Source organism: Labrus mixtus, chromosome 16, assembly GCF_963584025.1.
Source record: "Labrus mixtus chromosome 16, fLabMix1.1, whole genome shotgun sequence".
Classification (NCBI taxonomy): domain Eukaryota; kingdom Metazoa; phylum Chordata; class Actinopteri; order Labriformes; family Labridae; genus Labrus; species Labrus mixtus.
The window spans coordinates 18,952,532-18,969,361 of record NC_083627.1 but is presented as its reverse complement, the minus strand read 5'-3'; the positions used below and the strand labels follow the sequence as shown (position 1 = coordinate 18,969,361).

At 40.3% G+C, this 16,830-nt stretch overlaps 1 gene segment (V, D, J or C); it reads left to right on the top strand.

Moving 5' to 3' along the window:
* Positions 1–7,977: 7,977 nt before the first annotated feature.
* LOC132991045 (Ig kappa-b4 chain C region-like) lies at positions 7,978–8,463 on the top strand. The segment is given in 1 exon segment: positions 7,978–8,463. A coding segment is annotated over 1 exon segment (255 nt).
* Positions 8,464–16,830: the final 8,367 nt, after the last annotated feature.

Below are 16,830 nucleotides of genomic sequence, written 5' to 3'. Positions count from 1 at the left end.
GTTCAGATAATAGTATGGTGTAAAAAGAATAATTATTTTTAAAATGTAACAGAGTTAAAGCATTTCCTAATGAAGATCCTCAAGTAAAGTATACACAAGTTACCAAAAAACTACAGCCTACCTACATAAATTACACTTGGTAACATGTAATAGACTTTTTTAAGACCACCATAATCATTTTCAACAATTTGTTGTTCTTGTTTACGTGTTTTTGTCTTATTTTAGTCACTGCAGCCTGGTATTCATTTTTTAACTTTCCTGGACAAATATATTTTACAGTGACATACCAGTCAAAAATTACATTTTGACATGTTGAAATGTAATTTCCACTAGTGAAAACTAAATTGCTACTTGTCAGCCAGACTGTTTTAATGTTAAAAGGGTCTTAAGACTAACAAATGGAGTCGATTTGCCCTGTACAACATCAGGAAGATCAGACCTTACCTGTCAGAACATGCTACACAGCTCCTGGTACAGGATCTTGTGATATCACACATCGACTATTGCAGCTCTCTACTGGCAGGTCTTTCTACATGCACTATCAAACCCCTGCAGATGAAACAAAATGCAGCAGCACGACTGGTCTTCAACCTTCCTAAAAGAGCACATGTCACTCTGCTGTTCATCTCCTCACACTGGCTCCCAGTTACTGCTCGCATCAAATTTAAAACTCTGCTGCTCGCTTACAAAACAGACACAAAAACGGCTCCTCCTAACTTTAACTCTCTCATCCAGGTCTACACTCCCTCCCCCCCACTACGCTCTGCCAATGAAAGGCGTCTGATCCAACCTTCACAACAGGGTCCTAAGATGCTAAATAGACTCTTCTCCTCTGTCGCCCCCTGGTGGAGGAATGAACTTCCAAACTCCATTCGATCTGCAGAGTCCCTCTGCACCTTTAAGAAAAAGCAAAAGACCCAGCACTTTATAAGTACCTACGACCTGATGACGATGGTTTAGATATTGTTGTTGATGATGATCATCTCGGACAACTGTGTGTGAGATTGAAAGGTTTCCATGGTGATATGAATTCAAAGGGACTGCTGTAATTTAATTCTGGGGAATTTAGTTGGATTTAACCTCTGAAACTCCTGATCTGTGTCCAAAGAAAATCAACACATCACAACATATCTAACAGTTATGTGAGAATGTAGCTTGCTTCTCATCGTTTTAAATCAACACTAACAATAAACTACACAAACCATATTTGTGTAAGCGGACTTCAGGGTTGTAAACAGCATCCAGCAGTCTGTGTTGTCGCTCGTTTTCCTCTTTTGATCGACGAAGTTGCTCCTCATCGTTCTTTCAAACAGATCAAATATCTCTTCAGCAGTAGCAGTGAGTCTCTGGTTGACAAAAGATCTCAGTGTTTTAGCTTTAGACATTTTCACACACACACACACAGGTTTGTACAATTTAATGATGTCGACATTTTAAACTGATGGGAAACCAGCTGTCTTCTCACTTAGCTGCTTTATGTCAGAATGTCCTCATCCCGCCCATTCTGCTGATCCCTTTAAAAACATATTTCTTATAGTCTGTCTGTCAGTCTGCCTCTGTGTGTGTCTGTGATTGACAGAGAATCATACCTACAGTTCAGCTGAAAGGCTTGGAGAGGGTAAAAGACTCCAGCAGCACTTGTAGATCAAGATCAATTTGATGAAGTCCAAGGCAAATTTCCCACTGGGACAATACAGTTCATCTTGTCTATCTTATCTTGTCTTATCTTATTAACTTAATATGACACGTTTCAGCTTGTGAACTTTGATGACCCTGCTGGAGGCTACAAGCTGAATCATGTTGATCTTAAAAAGTTCATGAAGTTGATCTTCATCATACGAGTGTTGATTAATTCAAATGGTTGTTTAATTCTGATTTTTTATTGATCGTATTGGCTGATATTTCTTTCTCTTATCAGCCCTGATTGGTGAAATCTTAAGTATTTTTATTATTTTTATCTTCTTTATTAATATAATTTATTTTGTTTGCTGTCCTGTAATTGTAAATGTATTTTATGTTTTTTGTTCGTACCTGCCTTTAGGGACTACAGATGAAATGTAGCTTTTGTGCTAATTCCGGCATATTGACTTAGATGGGATTGGCTGATTTGCTGATTCATGTGCAATGTCCTAATTCAATAAATACAATTTAAATTGTTGACCTTCTCTTCACTGTGTTGTTTCTTGTTACATCTGTTTCATATTGTGTTTCATGATGGACGTCGCTTTGCTGGCTGCAAAACAAATCTGCCCACAGATACAGTCACCTGAACCTGAACCTGAAGTCCTAGTTTGGTTGTCATGAAACCAGAATTTTTTACTTGGATAAGTTATCAGTAAAAATCAAACAAAATTGGGCACAGCTGGCGTAGTGGTTAGTGCGCTCGCCCCATGTACGGAGGCTGTTGGCCCAGGTTCGAAGCCAACATGTGGCTCCTTTCCATCATATTGTTTCCATGATTTCTAACTTTATCCACTTTCCTATCTCTACAATAAAGGCACATAAAGCCCACCTGCCAAAAAAAAGTCAAACAATATTGGTACCTGTTTCAAGTTTTACTTTATGCTCCCCCAAAACACAACATCCTCTTTTAAGTTCACATATTCTCCTCCTCTTCCCCTGTGTGTGAAGTTTCTTGTTCTAAATCCACTCTGATCCTGTATTTGATCATGCCTATAAATCCCTCTATTTCAGCCCTGCTCAGAACAGGCTGTTTCTGTGTCTGTACCTTTAAATATGTAAATGAGCTGTGTCTGACCATCATGGTGAGGAAAGAGGGGGGAGAAGTGGACTGAAAATGTTTGATATTTAAAAGATGGTGTGTTTATTCTCTTCACAGTGTGTGTGTGTGTGTGTGTGTGTGTGTGTGTGTGTGTGTGTGTGTGTGTGTGTGTGTGCGTGTGTGTGTGTGTGTGTGTCCTCAGTGAAGTGTGTCAGTCTCTGCAGAAACTTCCAGCTGCAGCAGTCAGTTCAGTTTCTGTTCAGTCTGATTGAGGGAGGTTTTTGTACGACGCTTTTTCACTGTGTGAACACATACTGACTGTTGATATAGTGTAAACTCTGACAGTAGTAAACTGCTGCATCTTCAGTCTGGACTCCACTGATGGTCAGAGTGAAGGCAGAGTTTGATCCACTGCCTGAAAAACGATCTGGAATCCCTGATTCTCGAGTGCTAGCAAGGTAAATGAGCAGTTTAGGAGTTCCTCCATCTTTCTGTTGGTACCAGGCTAAATAGTGGTAGCTGTTATAGACATTAACATTCTGACTGGTTCTACATGAGATGGAGACGGAGGCTCCCAGAGCAGAGGTCACTGCTGCAGGCTGAGTCACTGTGACCTGTCCTCTGGACTCTGAGGATACAGAGACAAAAACAGAAAGCAGCATCAGGGTTTAGTGGGCTTCATTTCAGAGGGACGGATGTTCATAGAGGAGAGGAGTTTGATTCTCTGGACTTTACCTGTGAAGCAGCAGCAGAGGAGGACAGTCCAGATGAGGACGCAGATCAAAGTCATGTTTTTGATGATGAGGATTTCTGTTGTGATGAAGGACAGCTGTCAGTCATCCAGTGTTCAACTGTCAGGACTATAAACTCTCCCAGAGCACTGGAGCATGGTGCTGCTGATGCAAAGTGGCTCTCTATGGAAATGTTCTGAAAAAATGGCTGATTTTTAGCTGATTCAAAATGTGCTGAAAACAAATTTGAAAATGAGAAGTTTTTAGGTCATTCGAAACATACTGCAGAGATTTGTCAGCATACAAAGTCATTGTGTGTTTTCATTGCGTTTTATCATTGTTACACTCATTTATTTAAGAAGAAGTAGACAAATTACCGACTTTTATTTATATTCTACTCCACTTCTCATTCATTGTGTTCATCATTGATTTTAGATCATTCCTCCACCTGCTGTTTAGACATCCTGCTAAAATATTTTGCAGGTTTAAGATTCTTTTAAAGGAAGCTTTCTGTGTTTCTTATCAGAGTAACATCATATGAGTTCACTGGAAGCCTCACAAAAGTTATTGAAGGCTTTAAAGTTAGAGGAACATACTTTAATGATTTATTTTGTCTTTCTATTATTTCAGGTCATGCTAGGCACTTCCTTCAATAATAATACATTTTTATCTAAAGGCCCCTTTCAAGGCACTCAAGGTCACCTTAGAAAACAGAGATAAAAACAACAAAGTAACACTACATCGATAAAATGAACATTAAAAATAAAATTTTACAGGATGTATAAAATCATTGTAAGGAGGATTCATGAGACTGGATGGAGAATGATCAGACTGAATATGCCAGTTTAAAAAGATGTTTTTTGAGATTAGATTTAAAAATGGACAGAAAGTGAATATTACGGATGTGTGGTGGGAGGGAGTTCCAGAGGCTGGGACCAGAACGGCTGAATTCTCTGGACTCCAATGTGGACAGGCAGGCGGTTGTTGTGGTGGGTTGAATTGAAGAAGAAGACCTGAGAGTGCGGGTGGGTGCGTTGATGTGCAGGAGTTCAGAGAGGAACAGAGGAGCGAGGTTATGGATGGCCATAAAGGTGAGGGGCAGAATTTTGAAGTCAATGCGATATTTAACTGAAAGCCAATGAAGCTGCTGAAGGACAGGAGTGATGTGATTAACAGAGGGCGTTCTGGTAATGATGCGAGCGGCAGAGTTCTGGACCAGTTGAAGTTTGTGGATGGACCTGAGAGGGAAACCAAAGAGAAGGGAGTTGCAGAAGTCAATGTAGGATGTAACCAGGGTGATGACATGGATGGCAGTACTGTTGGGTGTGAGGGACGGGCGGAGGCGATTAATGTTACGAAGATGGAAATAACCAGACCGAGACATTATTGATGTGAGCTTGGAATCATAGTGTGCTGTCGAGGATGATACCCAGACTCTTAACCTGAGGGGAGGGAGAAACTGAGGAGTGGTCAATCGTGAGAGAAAACTGTCAGGTTTTGAAATTGTGGATTTGGTGCAAATGAGGAGAACTTCTGTTTTGTCACTGTTTCATTTGAGGTTGCAGAATAACCAGGATTTGATTTCTTGTAGGCAATCAGACAGGGAAGTAAGCAGGAGGGAGGAGGTCGGTTTGGTGGACAAATAGAGCTGGGTGTCATCCGAATAGCAATGGAACTGGATGTTATATTTAGAGAAGATATGGGCAAGAGGAAGGAGATAGATGATTAACAGAAGAGGTCCCAGGACAGAACTCAGAGGATCACCTGTAGTGACTGGAAATGGCTGGGATTTGAAGTTTTTTCTTTTAAAGATTTATTTTTGGGCTTTTTTGTGCCTTTAATTGAGAGATAGAACAGTGGATAGAGTCGGAAATAAGGGAGAGAGAATGGGGAATAACATGCGGGAAAGGATCCACAGGCCAGACACGAACCTGGGCTGCCCGCCTAGAAGACCACAGCCCCCACACATGGGGCGCGCGCACCAACCACTGCACTGTGTGTGTGTGTGTGTGCATGTGTGTGTGTTAATGTCTGTGTGTGTGTGTGTGTGCGTGTGCGTGTGCGTGTGCGTGTGCGTGTGTGTGTGTGTCCTCAGTGAAGTGTGTCAGTCTCTGCAGAAACTTCCAGCTGCAGCAGTCAGTTCAGTTTCTGTTCAGTGTGACTGAGGGAGGTTTTTGTACGACGCTTTTTCACTGTGTGAACACATACTGACTGTTGATATAGTGAAAACTCTGACAGTAGTAAACTGCTGCATCTTCAGTCTGGACTCCACTGATGGTCAGAGTGAAGGCAGAGTTTGATCCACTGCCTGAAAAACGACCTGGAATCCCTGATGCTCGAGTGCTAGCACGGTATATAAGCAGTTTAGGAGTTCCTCCATCTTTCTGTTGGTACCAGGCTAAATAGTGGTAGCTGCTATAATAAACATCCTGACTGGTCGTACATGAGATGGAGACGGAGGCTCCCAGAGCAGAGGTCACTGCTGCAGGCTGAGTCACTGTGACCTGTCCTCTGGACTCTGAGGATACAGAGACAAAAACAGAAAGCAGCATCAGGGTTTAGTGGGCTTCATTTCAGAGGGACGGATGTTCATAGAGGAGAGGAGTTTGATTCTCTGGACTTTACCTGTGAAGCAGCAGCAGAGGAGGAGAGTCCAGATGAGGACGCAGATCAAAGTCATGTTTTTGATGATGAGGACGAGGATTTCTGTTGCGATGAAGGACAGCTGTCAGTCATCCAGTGTTCAACTGTCAGGACTATAAACTCTCCCAGAGCACTGGAGCATGGTGCTGCTGATGCAAAGTGGCTCTCTATGGAAATGTTCTGACTGACTCCAACAGGGATCACTCTCATTACTCTGTTTATCAATCAATCAATTAATTATACAATTAATTAGAAAACTTTCAAAACAAATTCAATATGATTTCATGTTCATGCTTCTAGAAACATTTATTCTGATATAAATCACGATAATTAATAATATTCTTGAGAAAATGATTTAAAAATAATTTTAATATCTCAAAAAAAGACATTCTTTAATTTGTTAGAATCTTTTTAAATTCTGTTTTCTTTTGGTCTCAGAGGTCTTGCAGGCAGAGACTCATTCAGGTGTCTGTGTTTGTGTCAGAGTCAGAGAGCCGTGTGTCTCTACAGCGAGAGGTTTTTGTACGACGACTCCATCAGTTTGTATCACTGTGGCACACGTTCGGTGGAGGAACCAGACTGGATATTGGAAGTAAGTCACATATTCATCTTTTTATTCAATCAGTAAGTTATTCTGGTGTCTTTTGTCTTCATATTCAAGCCTGGAGGAAAAGAAAATACTGACCTTTACTTTGTAAATCTCTTGTTTTAGAAAGAATAAAGACAACATTTGACTTTAAAGGATTTCAGTTGAAAACAGAAACACAGACTGAATTTAAATGAAGGTAAAATGTTTGAAGCCAGAGTTTTTATTTGTTGGGAAATAGATGATTTTCACTCTCATGGTAAGGTGACATGTGGAGTTGTGGTAGTTTGAGTTCAGTGTGTTAAAGTCAGAGAGCCGTGTGTCTCTACAGTGAGAGGTTTTTGTACGGCCGCTCAATGACTTTGTACCACTGTGGTGGACTTTTGGTGGAGGAACCAGACTGGATGTTGGAAGTAAGTTTCTGTATGAATATTAAACCTAATGTTAAAATACAGATTTTTATATTTGGTCCACATAAATCACAATTTGACAACCTCAGAGACAGCTGCTAAATAATGTTCTATTCATGAGGTTTTTCTAACAATCGATATGGACGCCTTAATGACTGAAACAACTGAATGAAATTTATTTGTCATTAACATTTATTGAAAATGTTAAAGCAGCTGTCTCTCTGTTTATTTGTAATATTTGTCATCGTGAAACTCTAACTCTAATGAAATCGTGTTTTTATCGGTCCTGCTTTACCGTGAAGGTTCACTCAGGACAGTTTGATTTCTGTCACACTGAAACATAAACAGGTTGATATTTAACAAAGAGAAGTGTTTTAAATGTTTTCCTGAGATTCATTTTCTGACAACTCTTTAAGGTATTTATTTGATTCAGTTGTTTGAATGAACCGAACAAAACAAACACAAAGAACGATGTTTTAAATTGCACGTAATCTCTGATCTCTTTATGCGTCTAATTTAGACATTTTTCTGATTTGAATTCACATGAAGAACATTTTAATGTGTTCAGTTGATTCTCTGTTTTAGTTTGGTTTTTTTCTTCACCTACAAACTGTTTTAAAAATGTGTTGCAAAGTTTTTGGATTATTTTGACGGGGAATGTTTGTAATGTTTTAGATTTGATTCAGATGTAGTTTAAATATATTTCAGGTCGTTCTGTGTGATTCTCTCTCTGTGTGCTGATGTGCATGAGAGGCTTCTTAAAGGGAAGTGAAACAATGTGTGAGTGAGTGACCAGTGGAGCAGAAAGAAACATCTGACAGAAACTCCTAAAAAAGAAAATCAACTCTCAGACATTAAAGGTGTCCTATAGGGTTTGGTGTTTGATTGACAGTTGTGTGCTCCCTGTCCTCTAATCTGATTGGTGTCTCCTATAGGTGATGTGCGTCCCACCCTGACGGTGCTGCCCCCCTCCAATGAGGAGCTGGAGCAGGGGAAGGCCACACTCATGTGCCTGGCCAACAAGGGCTTCCCCTCAGGCTGGAGTCTGGCCTGGAAGGTGGACGGCAGCAGCAGCAGCAGCAGCTGGGAGGAGAGCAGGAGCCCTGCGGTGCTGGAGAAGGACGCTCTCTACAGCTGGAGCAGCACCCTGAGGCTCTCTGCAGACCAGTGGAGGAAGGTGGGCTCTGTGACCTGTGAGGCCACCCAGGGCGCCCAGGCTCGAGTCACAGAAAGTCTGAGTAGAGACCAGTGTTCCCAGTAAAGACTCACTGGGACTCTGCTGCTGGTTTTACTGTGATACTGCTCTCACTCTGCACCTCTCTCTCTCTTTATTTCATGTTTCTAAAGAATAAATATTAGCTTGTTGCTTCAGATGTGTGTGTATTGTTTCCTGATAATAAAAATCTGTTCATTAAATCAATGAGAAATACACTTTTTGTCTTTTTTTAATTTTTTCAAAGTTGTTAAAATAACTTTTCTTTTATCACAAACTGTCTTAAGATACTTCATCATCATGGAGCCAGTGACTACATTAAGAAATGCAGTTTCTCCATGATAACTTTACAAAGGATGAGTAAAAACACATCATGATGAGACATAAACATTGTTTTTAAACTCAGACTGAGCTCCTCAATATGTTTGATGAGTGCCATCAGTGATCACAGAACTTCAAACGATATCATTTTTCATAATTTATATAAATTCCCAAATGACAGTAAACTTGTTTTGTGCTTTAGTCTCTCCACAATAGTCGGTAATAATGAACAAAACCCATGATAGCCAGCATGACCAGCCGAGACCAGAGTGCTCAGAGACCGAGATCAAGACCAAGGCAGGACAAGAATGAGACAAGACCAGGACAATGAATTTCACTGAAAAATCATCAACTTGTGTGCAGCTGGCGTGTCTCTCACTCAGACTGTAACACCAGGAAGGTTGCAGCCGTAACTGGGGGATAAAAGTCAAACTACAAATTAATTGAAGTTAATCGTTGTTTCAAAAAGGGGCTTTTCCTTTCTACCACAATCAATTAAGGAACAGTCATCACTAGCATCATGTAGATTGTTTAATTTTATTTTTTAATTTTACCAGGTAGTCTCATTGAGGTTTTGTAATCTCTTTTTCAAGAGAGACCTGGGTACATCAGTGGCAAATAAAATAATAAAAAAGAAAGAAGTAACAGACATCAAAAACACAAAGTAGATGCATGGCCAATACGCACAAAAACATCATACAAACACATTTAAAGTCAAGTCAGGTGTCCAAAGCAAGGCTATTAACATAGACAACTCCCAATTGATTTAAATTTGTGCTCTTTCAGCATCCCTTTAAATGCCACTAGAGCAGGGATGTCAGACATACGGCCCGGCCCGTTGGCCGGATCCGGCCCGACAGCAGGTTTCATCTGGCCCGCGAGACATTTTGGGAAGGAGGAGGAAATGTATTGAAAAATATTTTGAGATTTTTTATAAATTAAATATTTGTAATACGTATTTCCCCCGAAATACGTATATAATAATATGTATAATGAGCAACTTAATAGTTGATATCATGATACGAAAATTAATTAAATGAGGCACTTTGAACTATCTTCTCAGCAGGGAGTATCATAAAAAAGACGAGTCGAGCGCACGAGCTGCTCCTGCATTACGCTAATCAGCAAACAGGCTGAACACCTGAGAGAGGTGACACATGTAACGGGTGTGCCTGTCCTGCTCAAGTTCTAAACTTCACTGGATGCACATCTGTTACTGGTCGTGATATCTGCGTTGTGTTCTGGTGTTGCGTTGAAAGAAGTACTCGGACCACGATCTGCTACTGGTTTCTCATTTATTGTGAACCGTGCTGGCTGCTGCATCTGCACAAGTCAAAAAGAAATACAAAAGTCTCAGTAACATGCAGTCTCTCTCACACACGCGGGTCTCCAGCTTAGCGCGGACTGCTTTTTAATTCATACATGCAAATAATGCATTTTTAACAAAGGTCAAATTCTGTTTTAAACAGCATTAATGTCTTTAAATAAAATGTAACACTAAATGAAATTAAATTATTTCAATGCTAAATGCATTTGCAGCACATGAATTACAACCAGCATAATTATTTATAGAAACAGTGAACATATAAAACACACATAAAATGCACATACCTGCACAAGTCAAAAAGAAATACAAAAGTCTCAGTAACATGCAGTCTCTCTCACACACGTGGGTCTCCAGTCCCCTGTTAGCAGATAAACATAAGGGAAACCCTGTAGCACTTGGAAACATGTGTCTGCTAATAAACTTCATAAAGTTCATTCACAAGTCTACATTTAAAACACAACTCTTCTGCATGTTCACCAACTTAAAGAGTAACCTCCAATTGCAAACTGCTGCATTTTACATTGTCTATAACAAGAAATAGTCCTAAACCATGAGCAGAGCAAACTATCCTTATCTTCTCTCAGTGAGCTTAGCGCGGACTGAGAGAAGCACAACACATGACGTCACGCACCCTACGACCTCTTAAAGTGACAGTACAGGTATTAACAGTTGAACTTCAGTGAGCCACAAAACACACATTAAACATGTTAAAACGAATATTTCTTCAATGTTTATCAGGATTTGGTGAAGTTTCAAATATAAAATAATAATAATAATAATTTTAACCTGGTTATACACAGAATGCAGGTTTTCAAGAGAGATCGAAGGAGCGATATTTCTTTAGTTTTATTTGGTCACAAGTTGCCAGAATTGTATCAAAGCTACGGGACTTAACAACAGGCACACCTTTGCACTGCGCGCGCATCCTGACAGTCTTCGGTTCTGTGCACACTTCTTTCCAGTTTCTCCTGTCTTCGATGATGAAAAACAAAAGTTTTGGCTGATAATAACAAAGCTTCCTATGGAGTTAGCCACAAAGAGCAGCTCGTGCAAATGAAAAACAATCATCTCCGCTATGCGTAACGGCCCAGACCGTCTCCACACATCCAGACAGAAGTGTAGGTTGCGGTCACCGGCGTTGAGCCTGATGCATCTTCTGACTAGTTTTACCTCTGGTTATTGTAAAAACAGTAAATTAAAATGAATATTAACTGATTTTTAATTACAGATGGTTCATTTTTAGGTCACCCATAGGTGAACATGTTTTGTTGGTCACCTAAAAGTTTCAGCGCGACATCACTTCTAAATGCAGTAGCCTGCTGTTGCGACTTTATCACCAACTTTCATCAGACCGTAAAAATATAACTATTAATGAACATTTCATTCTTATCCAAATACGATATCACGCACAAGCTGCCGAGCATACAGAGGTCCGCGGGTTTAACCGTGGAGCAGCGCTAAAATGCTTCCTCGAATTGCGCACAGAGATGGCACAGATTCATGGCGCATGAAGTCAGTGACAGAGTTAGATTACGATAGTGCGGACACGTAGAAGAACGGACTGCCAGACTCATATCAAAAGTCGTTTAACTGAGTTTACTTAGTTGAAAAACGTGCACTCCACACGGAGCTGATCAGACTGCAGTGCGCAACGCTGAAGGATAAATTCAAGTCTGTTCGTTTGGAAACATGTTATCATTTTATAATGCCTAACACTAAAATATGTGAAGATGACTTCGGTCTTTGCATCAAAGACACTCTGTGTGTTTGTGATAACTTATTCATGTGAGCAGGTTTAATCTGTAATGAACCTTAACGAGTGTAAACTGTGCTGTGGCCTGACACACACATATCTAAAGTCTCTCTCTCTCTCTCTCTAATGCACTGATCACAGGGCAGGTAGAATAACCTGTATCAAAGTTTCTATAACCTTGAACAGCAATATTAAAACATAATATAATAATCTCAAACAAAACATAATTATTGATGTTTTCTTCTGTAATGTGGTACATTTAAATATTTCCATGTGCCAACATGCAGTTTACTATGACAGAGTTAACCCCTGCTTAATGTACTTTTACCTTTTCTGCGTTAACATGCAGTTTTCTATACTACATTTTTTTGTCTTTTTTTCTAATCATACATTAGCCTATAAATCCATGTGTCAAGTTATAGTGATGTCTGCAAAATTAGTCCGGCCCACTTGAGTTCTCATTTGAACAAATCCGGCCCCCGACCCAATAGAACTTTGACACCCCTGCACTGGAGTGACCAGATCACTTCGCCGCAAGTCAGCCTATAGTGCACGGCTATTGAATTAGTTTTTACTGAGGGCCAGATACCAAAAATGGATACCAAATGAGGGGCCTGAGGCTCGAAATATGGGTAAATATATTTGAAGCTTTTTGAATACCATTGGGAACAACAACATATTGGAAAGTGCATACTGTATTTTTAAATGCACAACAGCAACATTGCATTGCATCATGACACAACATAAAAAAAGTAATGTCTACATTCAAATGGCCATATAACGTGAGCAATAGTCCGAGTGAGCAATACCAGACATTTAGAAATGTAGCCATTTCATTAACAGACAAGATGGGCTTAAGTGCACTCAATTATAACAATAAAGGTGCAAACTATCAAGGCAAATATTGCATCATCAGACACCTTAATAAACAGTCCATGTGAGCCATACCACATCTATGGCTAGATTACGTGCATAATATAACATTAAGTGAATATTAAGACACCTGAGTAACATTTAAATTGTAACAAACAACCTGCAAAACTTAATCCTAAATAGTAACAATACTGCTGCCTAGAACAGTCTGCTCAGCCAGCAGTTGCTAACTATGGATAGAAATCTAACAATGACAGTGCAGAGTTTTTTTTACAAGGAAAATCCTTCAGTATTGAAAATGCACCATTTATCAAAAATCTGTCCACACCAGTGGCCACATTAAGTGCATAATATTGCATTATTGATATAAAAGATTCAGCAGTAATATTCAAACTGGTGCAAACAACCTGCAAATATCAAAATGTGTAACTTACTACTGTTGTTTATCATGTAGCCAACATTTAATAAGAGAAATTACATTTTTTTGATTTAGCAAGAGCACTGAAGTCAGGAGTGTAGGTTGTCAGAGCAATGCGCAGACAGTGGTGCAGATGCTGGGCAGTGAGTGATGCACGGTTAATAGTCTTAATGGCATTCATGTGTGAGAATGAGGATTCACATGTGTAAGTTGAGCCAAACATAGTGAGGATGAAAAGCGCCAGACTCCTTGAATGAGGGAATTTTTCCTTGCTCACTGCATGAGTCCAGAACTTTTGAAAACCTGTCAGCTGGAATGACTGGCGCAGGTCATCAGATGACTGAATGTCAATCAGTTCAAGTTGCAAAGATGCCTCATCCAGTGAGGTGACCAGTTCCTTTGCATTAAATGCAAACTCTCCCTCGACATCCACACAGAAAGGGTCCTTCACAAATGTCATTACTTCTGTGGGGATACTGAAATGTTCGAATCTTGAGGCAAAGTTTATTTTCAAAGCATCTATAAATCTTGTCATTGCCTCTGTGATAGGTAGGCCTGATTTACACAGTGTGGGGAGATTAAGCATTTTGCCTGGACATAGATCAGCAGAAAAAAGAGAGAGCTTTCTCTGAAAAGCATTAAGTCTCTCCACAAGCTGAATCGCTGTTTTATCCCTGCCTTGCAGCTCCGTGTTAAGGTGGTTCATGTGATGGAAAATGTCGCACAAAAAGCAAACAGTAGCACAAAAGTCCTCGTTCTCCATAAGACACAGAAAAGTATTGGTCTTTTTCTGCTTTGAATTAAGGAGAAACACCAGTATCTCCTCTCTGAGTTCACAAAAACGTTTCAATGCATTTCTTTTGCTGAGCCATGGGGTTTATGGGTAAGCAAGTCATTATATTGTGATGACATGTCCATCAACAACTGTCTGAAAAGGCGGTGCTGTAAGCTGGAGGTACAACGAATAAAGTTAATTACTGCCATGATAGAGTCCATGGTTTCTTTTAACTCACCGCTTAGTTTAGCACACAGGAGACTTTGGTGGATCAAACAATGTAGTGATCTCAGCTGTGGAGAAACAACCGCCAACCTTGCTGACAGTCCCTGAGTCCTGCCCGCCATCGCGGGTGCCCCGTCCGTGACTAGCATGTTAATACGTCCCAAGTCTAAATTGTTCTCTTCAAAGAATGAGATCATTTTTTAAAATAATATCTCACCAGTCGTCTGACCTTCCAAAGGAATTAATCCAAGTAGATCATCCCGAAAACATTCACTGTCATAGAATCTGACATAAATACACAGCTGTGCTATATCACTGTTGTCCGTTGATTCATCCACAGCTAGCGACATCACCTCCGCTTTCCTCAGTTTGTCCAAAAAAAAACATGAAGACGTCCGATTCGAGGACCTCCACTCTCCTTATGGCTGAAGTGTCTGATAATGGATTTTTTTTGATTGAATCAATCAAACTGTTTTGAGTTTTCTCATCTGTAACCATCTCCTCAATCGATGCAAGCATAGACTCCTTGACAGTCTCTGCGTGTGTAAATGGCATTTTCTTTTTGCCTAATTGCCATGCTACTCGTAGCGATGCTGATGAAGCTCTCTCTTGTTCGGTACAAGCCCGAAAAAGTGTGCGACGTTTTTGATCATAACATGCAGTCAGCCCCAATATCTTCCGGTGGCGAGCATCAGACCCCAGCGGGAAAACAGTGTTAAAGTTCGCATGGGCCATTTCAAAATGTCTCAAGTTGTATTCCTTGCACACCGATACGCACTCGTTGCATAGTAAACACACGGGCCTCATAGAAACAGAAATAAACAGATACTTCTTTGTCCATTCGGTGTTAAATTGTCTGTTTTCTGAGTCCACTTTTCGTTTTTTTTAAAGTAGAAAGAGACATTATAAACGGCGCTAGCAAAAACCAGATCTCTGGTGCTGCTGATGAGTGCATTGAGACCGCGGCGATGAGAGCAGCGCATGCGTCAAGCAGGAACGAGAGCAGGAGATGGATAAACAAGAATAATTGCGACACCATGAGGTGAGACCAGGGTGAGACACACAAATTGGAAAAAAAATCTGTGCCTCTGTCTCATGGTAATACGGATATCATACACGTCGGCAATTAAAAAATAAATAAAACATACAGTGATACATTTTTAAGAGTAAAGACTTCTTAAAGGGCCACTAAAAATGACGTTGCGGGCCGGACCCGGCCCCAGGGCTGCCAATTGAATAGCCCTGCTGTAGTGTGTTCCAAGAAGAGGAGGCGGAGTACCTAAAGGCCATCTTATCTAATTCTGTGTGGACCTTAGGTACACATAGCAATAACAGGTCAGACGAGCGTAGGCTATAGCTACTGATGTTGTGTGAAATTAGAGCGCATAGATAGGAGGGGAGTAGACCAAGAATGGACTTATAAATAAATGTGAGCCAATGGGTGTGCCTCCACATAGCCAGAGAGGGCCAACCAGGTACAGTGATGTGTCAGAGCTTTGCAGCCAGTCACGGACCTCAATGCGCAATGATACACAGCATCAAGGGGTTTCAAGGCGGTGGGAGAGGCATGCATGTATACAATGTCACCGTAATCAAAAACAGGCATAATTGTAGATTGCACAATGGTTTTCCTACTGGCAGTGGAGAAGCAGGATTTGTTTCTGTATAAGAATCCTATTTTTATTCTAATATTTTCGGAAAGAGAGCCTATTGTCCAGCCAAATCCCTAGGTATTTATAGGATTCTACCCTCTCAATTTGGGAACCCTGAAGTGTGTGAATACCAATAGGAATATTGTTCACATAGGACCTTGAAAGTAAAACACATTTTGTTTTATCAGAATTTAAGATATGCTTGTGATTAATGAGAGCTATATGAAAGGCATCAAAAGCTGACTGCAAAGTTTAAATAGCTAATTGACAAGAGGCGCTGGTGGCATACAGGATTGTGTCGTCTGCATAAAAATGTACATCACAATGTGGGGAAGAGAGCACCATGTTATTTATATACAAAGAAAATAAAAGTGGACCTAAAATAGACCCTTGTGGGACACCTTAGCAAATTTCAAGAGAGCTCGATCTGATACCTTCAGCAACAACAGCTTGAGTTCTCCCTGAGAGATAATCATAAAACAAGTTAACAGAGAGCTCATCAAATCCTGTTGAAGATAGCTTATTTATTAAAATGCTGTGGTCGACAGTATCAAAGGCTTTGGATAAATCAATAAAGAGAGCAGCACAATGTTGACAGTTATCGAGATGATTAACAATATGGTTTATCACAAGTGTTGCTGCTGTGATTGTGCTATGCCCTGTTCTGAAACCTTACTGCTGAGTTTGCAATATGTTGTTGGCCCCCAAGAAGGCCCTTAACTGAGAATTAACTAAATATTCAATGATTTTGGCTAAGCAGCTTAATTTCTCATTAAGCTCATCCAAGACCAAAACAATGGATTTTTACTGCCAAATTTACAAATGCTTTCTCACTGTATGTCAGAACAGATAACATCATATTCTAAACCTAACTTATAGGCTAAAGCCAACATGAACAGCTGTTCATATTGTAGATTGAAACACAAATATATGATACTATTTTTTTTTAATGAGAAACAGCTGATTGAAGTTATGCAAATACCTCGTTGGGCTGAAGGGAAAAGTATATAGAAACACAAAGAAAGTAAGAAAAATGCCTGCACGAAGGAGAGGAAGACGACCAGGACAAGGGAGAGGAAGACGACCAGGACAAGGGAGAGGAAGAGGAGTACCAGGACAAAGGAGAGGAGTGGGACAAGGGAGAGAAGTGGGACAAGGGCAAGGTAGAGGAAGAGGAGTTA